A 13,054-nucleotide genomic window follows, 5' to 3' on the forward strand; every position below is an offset into this window, starting at 1 on the left:
AATATGATTTCAGACGAGTGCGATATTTTTTCTAGTAGTTAATCTAAAAGTATTTGAACTTTCTAAAGCTCTTATCATGATTATTTTAATCTTGAAGAGAAAACATATTCTATATATGAAGTAATCACTAGTACGTGTCCTCATGATAGACGGAGAGTAGCATGGAAGGTTTGATCGGGAGTTTTATGTGTAAGTCCTTGTTGGATTCAGGATTGAAGAATTGAAGATCGACATCGGAGTAGAAATTCCTGCCTATGTCCTTGCTAGATACAGAGTGGGATAGGAGTTTATTTCCTTCCTCTCATGGTTACTTGCAGCGTATTTAATAAAACGTTCATTTTCGGTTTATCTTATTTTCACGCAGCGACAAGTCATATTTTTTATAAGTCTATTCATATTATTAAAGGCCATTAAATTATTGAATATATAATGATAGAAGTTAGAATATAAATCTTCTTCAAGTAGCATTATGCAAAAAAATGCTTTTATATACTTTAACATTAATAAAACCATGTTTGTCTAGAAAAGAAAAGAGAAGCAAATATGTGTATCATTAAAGCAAAATTCATCGACGCCTAAAAACCCCGTGTAATACTGGGTACTCCTGCTAGTTATCAATAAATTTACAAAACTGTACACTGTGCATACAATTGAAGATACTCTCTTTATTAAAATGAAGTATATAATAAATACAATTTATGCAAAGGCAGTATTTACATTCATCCAACTATTAACAAACTTAGACTAAATTGTTGTAAAGTATGGAAGTAATTTTATATATCGTCAATTGTTTATAATTTAATACATCTTGGGAATTATTATAGATGAAAACATATAGAGACGGGTTGAATCAATCATAGTTCATAGACAGTTTCTACTTACACTAATCATATAATACTAGAAAGCTAATACCTAGGTTTCTAATTTCTAGTATTATATGGAATAATAAAAAAATAACGGGCACTCTATTTCCCCTTTCTTTTTTGCTTTTTTCCATCTTTTTATTAGTTTTAATTCAACTCCCACTTTTATTTCAGAACTATAGGTAAGTAAATCATAAGCACTTTTGGTATACACAAAAAAACACGGAAATTAATATGATAACCATGACAATTTGAAGAATCTTTAGGAAGAGAGCAGCTTAGTTGTCAAGATGTTTCATTAAATTAGCTGCTAGTAGCTTGCAGATGAATGAAATAAGCACTAGTGCCACTTTGTATCAAGCAAGTGCATAGACAGGAATTACTCCGTTTTCAATCCTTGTTAGACTTATAAGTAGTGATGGGACGATTCCAAAAGCCGATTTTGATGCAATTCTAGTAAAAATTCCCAATTTTGAAGCTGATTCCGATTCTGTAATATTTTAAATAATAGTTAAAAAGTATTATCTTGCTATCAGGGGCGTGCACACAGAGTGCGAGAAACAACTTAAGAAATAACAAAACTTGCTCGTTAAAAAGATTCTTAGGATTTACAGCCCTAACTATGTATATGTTCCACTCAAAATGAAAAAGCTAATTAAATTGAAACAGTCTTGTAATGAATTTACTCGATTGGTTTAATTTAATTAAGGAACTAAATAAAATTTTTTATAATAATATCAGGAAATAATAACTTTATTAACACAGTGCACCAAGAATATCACGCTATTTTTACATCAAAAACCGTGAGTAACGCTAAATCAATAAGAGTCCTGAGCTTCTTTCTTTTCAAAGAGATAGTCCCATCTGGGGTAATGGCAGACAAAGAGGCCTGAAGGGTGTTGATTATGCCCAGTCTACTCTTTTGCCTTGTTTTGGTGGTTGTTACTGCAGAAAACCCCGCTTCAAATATATAGGATGTTGGACAAGGCAACAGGATTTTCAATGTCTTTCTATACAAAAAAGGTCATTCCAGATTTTTTTTTTTTTTTAAATGACTAGACCAAATCGTTGGAGCAAAATTAATTGCTTCTTTTTCCAAAAAAGAAGCAATAAGGAAGAGGAAAGGTGGTTGAATACATTGTTTGATAAAAGATACGTCCCTGCCCAGAAGAAACCTCGGTTTCAACTAGGATGAGGACCAGTATTACTCACAAATATTTTAGTTAAAATGTATATAAAAATTTTTACGAACCCCACGTCCAAACTTCCGTTGGAATGGAGGAGATTCATCAAGAGTCATCCGTCTATAGGATGTTGATGTTTGGATGTTTTGTCACTTATTCCTTATCACTATTTATTATGAATAAGTTATAAGGGGCTAAAGAAGAATGTCGTTTTTTACCCCTTTTCATCCTAAAATTGGAAATATATAGAGTTTCAAACAAGATACAGAATCAATAAAATCACTTTTAAATAATTAAGAAACACTTCTAAATTAGTTTTATTAATCCTATTTTTAATTTGGGGATAGTTTTAAGGGTAAAAAAATGACACTGAACGACAATAGTGCCTTATTACCATAATTCCAGATATTTCAGAATTTAAATGACCAAAAGAAAAACTGAGATCAGTTTTGGATTCTGCACTCAAAGATAAATTCCCTTTTTTGGCTTGAGTTAATTTGTACAAAATGAGTTATGGATGTTTGTGTGTTGTTTTTTTTTTAAATTAAATTTTGTGAACCTGTAAAGGTCAAAAGTATTTATTTTTTTATAAAACAAGACCGATACGGAGACAAATACAGACTATAGACATAAAAGTTGTTCAGAATTCTGAGTTACTTACCTAAGGCCATGTTTAATTCTGATCAGAACAGATTCCTGGGCTCAGGAGGGCAAGTTTGTTTTTTCCATAATTATTTCATAAAACAAGATCGATTCCCCGTATCTCAAAGTTTTATTTAATGTATGGGTTGTAGATTCAAGAATGCACCAAAAAAATTAAAAATTAAAAAAACCGGAAAAAAGAGAACGTACATATATAAAATACGAATTAAAAAATGGAATTATGTAGAGGATTAGTGAGTTTGTCTTAGTAGGTATTAATAAAATAATTCGAAATAAAATCTACAATACGGGTACATCCTAGTAGAGGGGTCGGCAAACTTTTGGAAAATAGGAGTGATGGTGCAAAACAATGTCAATAAATATATAATTGATTTTCTGGGTGTTAAGAGAAAACAAGGATTCAATATAATTTTATTTAAACAATACCCTTACTTTTTTTTACTAAAGGAATTATAATAAAAAAATTAAATATAAACAAAATTTAAAAGAAAAATCAATTTTTTACTAAAAAAAGGAAATTAGGAAAAATGCTAATTATTTAATGAGACACTTGTTTCTGCTTATTCGTGATATTTTTCCTATATCAAGTGAAATATTTGTCGATGACAGAAGCAAAACATCATCCAGGTGATTGTCACGCAATCTTGTTCTCAAATTATTTTTAGTGTACTACATTTTAAGAAAAAAGTTGTTGACAAGCATATGTGCTTCCAAACAACGACATCATCAGTTTTGCGTTATTAATAATATTTTTATATTTTCCAGTTGCTAATATATATTTTGTAGAAGTCACAAGTGGATTCGAAATGAAATTTTGATTTCAATGATTCATTACAGTGCCAAGCAATTAATTCCAACTGATATTCTTCGGACAATTGCTCCACATATGTTTCGTAAGGAGTACCAAATAATTGAAATATATTTTTGTATTTCTGGAAGTCAGCAAAACGAGAGGAAAACTCTTTTCTCAATAATAATTATCTCATTAATAGAGCTCACTAGAATGTCAGTTATTATAGCACTCATCTGATTTTTTAGACTTGGGAAATGAGAATAGTTTCCTTTTTGGAGCTGTGATTCCCAAAGTTTAAGATAAATGGAATCCTACCACTAAATCTACATTTGACTTTTCTTATTTGCACTCGCCAGGTGCAAATAAGGAAATTTTTGAAGGCTCTCAACTGTGATTTTAGATTAGTATGCCTATATTTAGATGATTGTCCATAATAAGATAGTGGGCCGGCCAAAATTCACTCGCGGGCCAGAGGTCACCGACCTCTGTCTTAGTACAACTATAATATTATAATTTATATTATATAAGTAGATATCCCCTGATAATAAAGCATAAGGTATTTATTTAAAAAGTGTTAGAGATCATGGATTTGGAAAAATGGAATGTCAGTAGGAAATTTTTGATTATTTACGAATTGTGTTTATAAAAAAATTGGAAGGCCATTTGAAAAAAAAAAAATACATAATAGAAAATGTCTTATGCAGTTAGGTACTTTAATATGATTTATTTCCATGACATGATTATGATTTCTTGCAGTATTTAAAGAACATCCCGGAATATTATATACTTAAATCATGGAATACTCTATACATGGGAGGCACAGTTACAATGCCCCCCAATACAAGCTCCTTTTAAATAAAATTGTAATTTTGATCCTATTCGACCTTTAAAGTGAAAACGTTGAAAATAATGTTTTGCTTCTATAAAAGTTAAAAGTTACAAAAAAAAAAAAGATCAAAATTTGATTTTTTATGATAATTTAAATTACTATAATGATACTGAAGATCATTTGGGCACACATGGTACTTTCAAACCTGGTCTTATTTTTATATTTTAAGGATAAGATAAAGTGAAATAGATAATTTAATAAAAACTATCTTGTAATCAGGGCCATCGCTAGGATTTTTCTTCGGGTATGAGATTGTATTGACTTTTTTTCAAATTTTCGGAATCAAATAATTCGTAACAATCAAATACTCCCACCCCTAAACTCCCTCTTTGGGGCCCAGGTTGTAATGAATTTCCAAAGGAATTAAGATATTTTTCTAAGTTTATAGAATCATAATAATAATTTATAAAAAGTTCTTTTAATTTGATTGTTTTAATTCAATATACTCTTTCATTCTACTAACCCTTATTAGGTTTTTAAAAAAAGGAAAAAGAAGAGTGTGTATTTCATGCAAGAATATTTCTTGGTATAATAATATAATGTTTATGTACAACTTAGAACTAAAAAAGTCCCTACAATATCTATCACTTAGCTTTGAATTTGACGTCAGAGCTAAATTGACCTTCAGGGTTAATATATTACTGTAGCCCACGTAAGCCGGATTTTAAGAGACCCACAAACTCAGTCCACTCTAGAAGTTAGTTTAAGTACATTAATTATATACTCAACTATTTAATAGCTACTTCGAGACTAGCATAAATTTCCATTATAAACAAATATCCGTATTAAGCGTACGTCTTAACCGTTCTACTGTATACCATGAGTACGAAAACTAGCCTTTGCACAAATGTTATTGCTGTATATCAACATATGAAGAGATGACGTTTTGAAATAAAAATAATGTTTTGGCATATATATAAATAACGTATATTTCAATATACCATAGTCTATATTTGGTTTAAATTAAAAAGAATGTTTATAAAAAATAAAAATAAATGAGTAAAGGTTGCAGTATATGAATCAAATATATCCAGTTGAGCTTGTCATTTTGTATTCTTTTTGACGTACGCACATTTTATATTATCATTTATCCACTTTAAATATCTACAAATATTTTTTTTCCGAAGGAATCATTCATAGAAGTTATTGTATACCTTCAATTATAATTCACATAATATTATATACAATAAATATAGAATAAACAGAAGTTATTTTATATGGTATTAACCTCAAAAAAAAAAAAGAGGGGGAAAACAACGGTTAATTTTTCTAGTAAAAAAAAAACAGGGAAAATTGTATTCATTTCCGTTTGAACATCCTATCAATTCTACTAAGATTATAAAATGCTTCACACTATTTTTTTATCACCTTTAATTAGGTAGATATCTATTAAAGACGGACATGATCAAAGAAATAGCTACTAAGATTCGAAATATAAATAGATGAATCGCTACACATCAACCATTTTAGAATCTTACAGTTGGAAATTAAATATATCATAAAAAAAATACAATGTTCTGTGTTTCACATATTTAAAATATCCCCATGCCATATTTTGCACCAATCCCCCACTCAACAAAAGTATTAACTTAAATGTTCTCAGATTTTAATGATATTATACCACTCGACAGGAGAACTCTTAAAGGAGTCAATTTTATGACCCACCGATGACAAAATGTCGTGTAAGTGAGGAAATTGCGACGGAGCAACTTAATTTAACAAGTAGAAACCGAGAAAACTTTATCCCATGATCAATAAAATTATAACGCATAACATGTATGTTTAGTCTTTACTTTAATGAATTTATATAAGATACCATCTTAATTATTGTCTATAAAATTACTTATTTTTACAAGTTGTCTTTAGAGCTAAAAGGCTTAATGACGGATCCATTTTGATCAAGTCATATGATGTCATCTACAAAAGAGAATTTGTTTTCATCAACACGTAAATGCAAAAAGAAAAGAAAAACATAACTCAAAAAATCTAATTATAAGAAAAATATTGCAAGCAATAGATTTTCAAGTGTTACAAATACAAAAAAAATCATAAAAATATACAACGCAATACTCTAAATGTATTCATTCAAAGTGAGAATTACTTTAAAAACTTTATGAAAGACATCCAATATATTAATTTAGGATTTTTTCGAGTCTTGATCATATTTTTCTAAGAGGACCTTTTTATATGCAGCTTGATTAGGCCAAAGTCCAGCAGCGTGAATATTAAGAGGACTACTATTATTTGGTTCTCCAAGTAGGGACTGAATTGATAAGAGGATGGTTCTAACTTCATAGAGTGCACTCCATTTTTCCTTCAAAATGTCTAAGCAAATGTTTCCGTATTGGTCCACATTTGGATGGAAACAAGAGGAAGTAAACCTGACTTTGGGAGCGTTGTAGGGATATCCTGGAGGGAAGTCCAAGCGTAATTTGTACTTTAAGCCTAGGTGTGTGCGAGAGAGCGCGAACAGTTAAAAGGAGCGATTAAAAAGAATGTAAATTGAGAATGATACCTTCGTAAACCGTTTCCAGAGGTCCTTCCACAGTTCCAACCCAACTCAGAAGCATATCACCATCAGGGAAGGCTGAAATTCCTTTGTCATTGGACATCATCAATGACAACAGCTCCTGCTGTAGCCGCTTTGAGACTTGAGAATTGGATCCCACAACACCTGAACTCATGGAGTCTTTTGTACTTGATGATCCTATGGATGATGAAGCCGTAGGGTTCACATTTTGAGCCATTCTTACAAATTCAATTCTGAAGGAAGGAACAAAGACAATTTCGAAAAATATTCCTAGAGTGCACAGTCAGAGCAAACTAAAACTCCTTACCAAAAACTCCAAAATACTATGAATGGAACTCCTCTGTATTGGATTTTAATCCCGAAGAACTTTGTAGGAGAAAGAAAAGAACCAACCTCAAGGTTTGAAGACGGCTTCAACGGATAAATTGAAGCTTCTTCTTTTCTTTTTTCCTCTTCTTGATTCTGATTTCAAAGGCAGAGATGCCAGTCGTAAGTGAAACAAGTGGTACCAACTGGGGATGGGATAGCCAACAGTCAACACTCTCTCCTCCTCACTCACACAATTACTACAATTGTAGCATTCCCATGCAACAAAATTCCTCCATTCATATCCATGATCCCTCAATACCCACTCTCTATCCTTAGTACACTATTCTAGTCATTGCTTCATAGATCACAATGATAGAAATTCTGGCCGTCTCAACAGTCACAATCAACCAGTTGAGAATCAGTGTTTCCACATATTATTTAATCAATACTAATTCTAATATTCCAAGTTTTGGAGGAGGAAGTGATGGTTGGATAAGGGTGAAATTACTTTTCACTAAAAAGGTTCTCTCCAATATGTAATATAGCTCAAAATTTAGCTAATTGAGTATAAAAAAAATATGTTGATATTTTATTATTACTATCTTATAATATAAACACCTCATGGATGATTTGAATAAGTTTCGATGTATAGGACTAAACACAAATTCTCACCTTAATAAATGTAATTTGAACACTTTTGGGACTGGTTATAGTAATTTGTTCGTGAATTAATTATACTAAATTCACATTTGACTTCGACGAGTACCGATTTAGGCAGTCAGTTCGACTATTAAAAACTTGCGCAGCACAGCATATAAAAATAATTATCTATATTCGTACATAATGGAAGGAGAACTCCATCTGAGACTTTTTTTATATTTTTGTTGAATAAAGCCTGATACAAGTGCACCCAGTTACAATCCATATTGAAACTATATAATCCAAAATATATTACGCTTTCACCCTTAGAGGGGAGAGACAATACAATTAATAAGGGTTGTCCGTGAGGTTATATCCATAACTAAAAATATTAATGAGTGACTCTTACTTATAGCCTAGTAATAATTACTTTGTAAGACAATAGATTAAAGAATAATAATAACATAGAAGTGAGATTTATCACACTTCTTAGAACCGATATAGATATAACAAACCCAAGTTGTGGAATGAATGGATTTTTAAATAATACTAATAGTAACAACAATAATTAATGATTACAACCCTTTGACTCAGATAGATATTGGTGTGTAAGACATAATACGAAGTATACAAAAATAACTAATATGCTTTTATCATTTTGAAAACATTTTATAAAGAAAAAAATGAGAACGAATACATAAATCCTTCAGACTTATAATAATGAAAAAAAAAAGAAGATAACTGAAAATATATTCGTATGCTTATATATGTTAATAAAAATCATCTCAGAGGTTCATCAATAACAGAACAGGACCTTCTTCTTCATATGCGAAGAGTATAATGAAAATGTCAATTGGAAAACTAATTGGAAAGTAACACAAATGTTCGGCAAATACGATAAATTTTGTCTCTTGTGAACTAATGTTTTTTTGAGAAAAATCATATGATAAGGTGAAAAAACTCTGGTCATGAATAACAAAGGATTACGGAAAGAGTAGAGTACATTTGTAGTTGTTATTGTGAAGCATTGTCTCATGATTTGTTTGTTTGTGTTTTTTTTATTCTAATTTGGTTCTTCCTCCGTAATATAAAACTTTTATCAGTATTCAATACATAGAATGTCTTTTACAATAGAGAAATGCTCTTTATCTGCGTATTTGACTCAGAAAATTATATATTATTTGATTTCGCGCTTCTTTTCTATTATTAGCTGAAGTTCATGTACACATTTTTTTCTTTTTATTCCCAGTTCGATGCGTTATTCATTTCCCAATCCCATGGGTTTTTATTATTTCTAGATGAGGACTCCCTTGCACTATTATCACGATTTTTGTCATGACTTTTATCGTGATGATGATGGTGTTGTTGTTGCTGTTGTCTTTCATTCTTTTTAGATTCTTCGGCCTCTTGTCTTCTTTCATAATGCGCGAAATCATCAAAAATGCATGTTGTATGTTTGAAGCCATGCATTACCTTCAAAAGCATTTGACCTTTTTCGCTAGGAACTTCCTGCGTATCTCTAGATTTAGTCACGGGCTTATTTTCATTATTTTCCAAAAGAATATGACGGAGTTGATTGTTAGGCACATCTTTCACATATATCCACTTTACTTTAAACTGTCCTTTGAATTTATCCTGCACCCAAACGCTATTTGCTGTAGAAGAATAGTCCACACCTGTCAACATTTGAGCCATGCCACAAAAATGTCCTGATCCGTTGACAGAGAAAAAGAGATAAATAGGCCCTACTCCAAGTTGTTCATTCCAAGCAGTGTCTAATCTTTTATTTCCATGCTGCGTAGAGCACCAAATTTCAAACTTGATACTTCTATGAATATCATCTTCGCAAAAGCTCTTAAGAACAAAATATCGGGCGTTCATGGGATTCAAATCAAAGTTTTTCGGATTGTATTCATTGGTACTACGAAGATTTTCAAGTACAGGATGGCTTTCTGACGTACTACCGGTGTTATTGCCACCAGCTCTAGGACCGTTAGACGACGAAGAAGAAGCATTGCTGGTCGAATTATCCTTTGCTACTCCACTTCGATGTCCACGTGGACCATAATTTGGTACTTGTGGACGATGATTCGAGGTCTGCTGCTGCTGCATAACAGACTTTATGTTACCATTATTGTTATTATTACTGGTATTGCCATTACTCACTGAGGTTTCACTATGATTGTTATTCACAGGGGAAGCACCCTGCGAAGTTGAAAAAGACGGCGAAGGAACTGGATCCACAGCAGTGGGTGCCACTCCCTTACTCGAGGACATAGGAATTATAGCTGGGGGAGAGAGAACCCCAGGTTTCTTTGTTTTACTTGAAGTCGTTGTAGGCTTCGCAGGCTGTGATGCAACTTTAGCCCAAGACATTTTTTTTGTTGGTGCTCCAGATCCTAAGGAAGAGGAGGACCCACTCATATTAGAAGATCCATTATAGCCATTTGTGTCTATCATTTTCCCCTTGACAGAGACTGGGGGTTGTTGATTTGGAGAAGATATTTTGATGTTCTCTATGAGCTGAGACATACGAAGTTCCTTATTATTATTGTTTATATTAGCAGCATTAACATTGTTTCTTGACATTGAGGATGAGCGGGGATCCTCAGCACCACCGCCACTACTCCCAAGGTAAGAATAGCCTGGATTGGCGGAGGAACCTCCTCCTCCATTACTCCTATTTCCGTTGGAATTATCAGGCCACTGTGTGTAGCCATAGCCATAAGGGAACCCCCCGTACTGATCCGCAAAAAGACCACTCAAATCTCCATGCGGAAAGTGTCCCAAATGGTTAAATTGTCCATCAGGATGAGGAGGTGGCGGCGGCGGAGGAGGAAACTGTCCATAAGCTCCTCCAAGTGGAACTCCTTCTCCCGAAGGGGAAGTACGAGACCAAATGGCTGCAATAGAATCACGAATATCTCCTGGACTAAAGGGACTATAGCCCCCTGCCGCCGCACCGTAATAATTAAAGTTATTGTAATCTCCGGCGTTGGCATGATGCGGCGGGGGAGGAGGATTCCTCCAAGAGTTGAACTCTTGTTGTTGGAAAGACATGAAGTCCATGTCTTGTTGTTGCTGCTGCTGCTGGTGGTGCGGCTGAGGACCTCCTGTTCCCGGGGGGCAGTGCCCCACTCCCGGAACCATTTGGGGCCCACGTCCACCTTTAGCCTTCACGACGGAATTGCTTGTGTCCATCTCAGACATTCAAGTCTCTAAAAATAAAACAAGTCTCTAAGATGTATGTTGCAGAAGTGCCCGATCCTTTGCCCTCCTTCAACTTCTTCTCCTCAACATACAACGAGAACGGATCCAAAAGATGAGTTACTAAGTAAAGAAGTTGCTAGTACTACACCAGACACACTCAGGAACGACGAGATAGCTAAAGAACAAGAAATCCAGGAAAGAAAAAGAAAGAACTTGCACACCACAGCTCCTCTACTCACTTCACTTCATTCACAGCTTCCACTCTCTCACTCCTCCTTCTTCTTCTTCTAGTGTTAGCTGCTCTCTTTCTCTTCTCTCCAGCTCCACCGCTCCAATATTCTTCTTCTCAATTCTCTTCAATCTTAGCTGCTGCTGCTACTACTACTCTTCTGTCTCTGCTAGCTCTCCATTGACTCAGCAGCTATCTCCGTTTTCCTTCTTTTTTCATGGCGCTCACAACTTCCTTCAAAATTTAGTTATACACGACACACACCACCTGCCCTTCAATCTCTCTTTTGGCCTTTTCCATATGACTTACTCTTTTTGAGTAAACATTCCGAATTCCATGCTTTTCATAACCCATCCTAATTCATATACTACTCTCAATCTTCTCTAAGATTAAGGTCATCTCTCTTTCAAAATTACTAATACCAGAGCTCATAATGCCTCAAAATCACTAATATAATACATCTAATACTTCCTTAGTATCACTCAATACTGGGAGGGTGTAAGTTGGATTTCAGTTCAAAAGAACCTGTTTAATATTTATCATTTTAAAACTTCATGTCATGTTCTTTTTTTAAGTTAGCAAGATATTATCTTTCATTGACACTAAGAGACGACCATATCTGAACTGAGAGTATCAAGAAGCTAATTTTATGTATTCATAAATTAGTCTGGCTATTGAGAATAGAGTTACAAATAGCTAGTCCAGAATGGATGACAAACACAGGAGAAAAAATATAAAAAACAGAGTATTGTATTGTAGATATAAATTGTATACTGCACTTTATTCAAATATGAACATTTTAGTTTACATTCGTCTTTTGAATTTCTTCTTCTTGCCTGCACCCTTCGAAGCAGTCTTATGCTTTCTCTTCCTAGTTTCAGAATCAAACATGCTTGAAGAGAATGAGGTAATTTCATTGCCAATGGTATTGATGGTACTGAACCGCTTTTTATTCTTAACCCGGTCTTTTTTGGTGACAGGCAGTCTAATAAAATTATCTTCTTCAAATCGAATCCTTTCTTTACGATCCGAAATAATTTTAGCCTTCAAGTCTCCAGATGCATATGATTCTTCTAGAGGTGTCTCAGAATGTTGTATTTTGAGGTCTTCAACCAAAGACTTGCTCATACGCATTTTCCGCGCTTTGTCCTCAGTATCACGCTCAAGTTCATTTTTATCGCCATCATAGAAAGTGGGAATGTTCTTTGGGATTTTGTAAACTTTATTACCACCTTGCTCTTTTGTTTCGTTTTCTTCTTCATCCTCATCTTCTTCGTTATCGGAGGATTCACCATCCATTTTACAGATAAGATTGGATGGATTGGGTTTAAAACCTACAAAAGTGAAAGAACGTCAATTTTGTCTGCAATGAAGTTAAAAAATGAATATGATATTACTTACCTAAGGGATCTGAGGATGCAAGACCGCCTTGAGAGGAAACTTTGAGGGACTTCTCAATTTGATACTTGATTTTATCAATGATTGGACGTGATTTTTCAAGGTATACGCGAAGTTCAACAAGAGAGGATACAGAGAGTGAGTCTTGAAGAGACTCCCCATAGGACTTACGTAGTGCAATGAGTGCAAGATGAATATTATAGTCAAACAACAAATGATTTCTTAGTTCTAAAATGCTCAAACCCTGTGAAGTGTTTGAAATAAGATCCCTCGGGAATTCAGGGATCCGCTCACTCACTGTCTTTGCAATAATTGACATGATGAATGATATTTTTTTTAGTATTTAA

The 13,054-nt window shown here is 33.4% G+C and overlaps 3 protein-coding genes and 1 long non-coding RNA gene across 5 annotated transcripts; all 4 read right to left on the reverse strand.

Annotated features, from left to right (window-relative positions):
• Positions 1–479: 479 nt before the first annotated feature.
• On the reverse strand, positions 480–2,864 carry LOC139905381 (uncharacterized). Its single transcript, XR_011780066.1, has 3 exons — positions 2,709–2,864; positions 2,116–2,276; positions 480–1,353 (listed from the first exon to the last, which is right to left on the reverse strand). It is a non-coding gene; the product is annotated as an uncharacterized lncRNA (long non-coding RNA).
• Positions 2,865–6,169: 3,305 nt separating this feature from the next.
• vih (ubiquitin conjugating enzyme vih) lies at positions 6,170–7,774 on the reverse strand. The gene is made up of 3 exons (XM_040713438.2): positions 7,230–7,774; positions 6,908–7,155; positions 6,170–6,837 (listed from the first exon to the last, which is right to left on the reverse strand). Exons 2-3 carry the CDS (start codon positions 7,137–7,139, stop codon positions 6,530–6,532), a joined length of 540 nt encoding a protein of 179 aa, XP_040569372.1. The 5' UTR covers positions 7,140–7,155; positions 7,230–7,774; the 3' UTR covers positions 6,170–6,529.
• A 744-nt stretch (positions 7,775–8,518) lies between these two features.
• Ythdf (YTH domain-containing family protein) lies at positions 8,519–11,794 on the reverse strand. Of its 2 annotated transcripts, none has more exons than XM_040713435.2 (2): positions 10,037–11,794; positions 8,519–9,976 (listed from the first exon to the last, which is right to left on the reverse strand). In XM_040713435.2, the coding sequence occupies exons 1-2, from the start codon at positions 11,078–11,080 to the stop codon at positions 9,110–9,112; spliced, it is 1,911 nt and encodes a 636-aa protein (XP_040569369.1). In that variant the 5' UTR covers positions 11,081–11,794; the 3' UTR covers positions 8,519–9,109. The 2 variants fall into 2 exon arrangements, with proteins under 2 accessions (XP_040569369.1, XP_071744522.1); XM_071888421.1 differs by having other exon boundaries at positions 8,519–11,255; positions 11,320–11,491.
• Positions 11,795–12,057: 263 nt separating this feature from the next.
• On the reverse strand, positions 12,058–13,026 carry LOC121118840 (neuroguidin). Its single transcript, XM_040713437.2, has 2 exons — positions 12,711–13,026; positions 12,058–12,643 (listed from the first exon to the last, which is right to left on the reverse strand). Exons 1-2 carry the CDS (start codon positions 13,024–13,026, stop codon positions 12,114–12,116), a joined length of 846 nt encoding a protein of 281 aa, XP_040569371.1. The 3' UTR covers positions 12,058–12,113.
• Positions 13,027–13,054: the final 28 nt, after the last annotated feature.

The sequence above is a fragment of the Lepeophtheirus salmonis genome, chromosome 5 (genome assembly GCF_016086655.4).
Source record: "Lepeophtheirus salmonis chromosome 5, UVic_Lsal_1.4, whole genome shotgun sequence".
Classification (NCBI taxonomy): domain Eukaryota; kingdom Metazoa; phylum Arthropoda; class Copepoda; order Siphonostomatoida; family Caligidae; genus Lepeophtheirus; species Lepeophtheirus salmonis.

Excerpts from the sequence above, each read along its gene's own strand:
- vih (XM_040713438.2), bottom strand. The coding sequence starts at position 7,139 with ATGGCTCAAAATGTGAACCCTACGGCTTCATCATCCATAGGATCATCA. Across the intron at positions 6,838-6,907 it reads TCTGGAAACGGTTTACGAAG|GCTTAAAGTACAAATTACGC; the intron begins GTATCATTCTCA and ends GCACACACCTAG.
- Ythdf (XM_071888421.1), bottom strand. The coding sequence starts at position 11,080 with ATGTCTGAGATGGACACAAGCAATTCCGTCGTGAAGGCTAAAGGTGGA.
- LOC121118840 (XM_040713437.2), bottom strand. The coding sequence starts at position 13,026 with ATGTCAATTATTGCAAAGACAGTGAGTGAGCGGATCCCTGAATTCCCG. Across the intron at positions 12,644-12,710 it reads TGCATCCTCAGATCCCTTAG|GTTTTAAACCCAATCCATCC; the intron begins GTAAGTAATATC and ends TCACTTTTGTAG.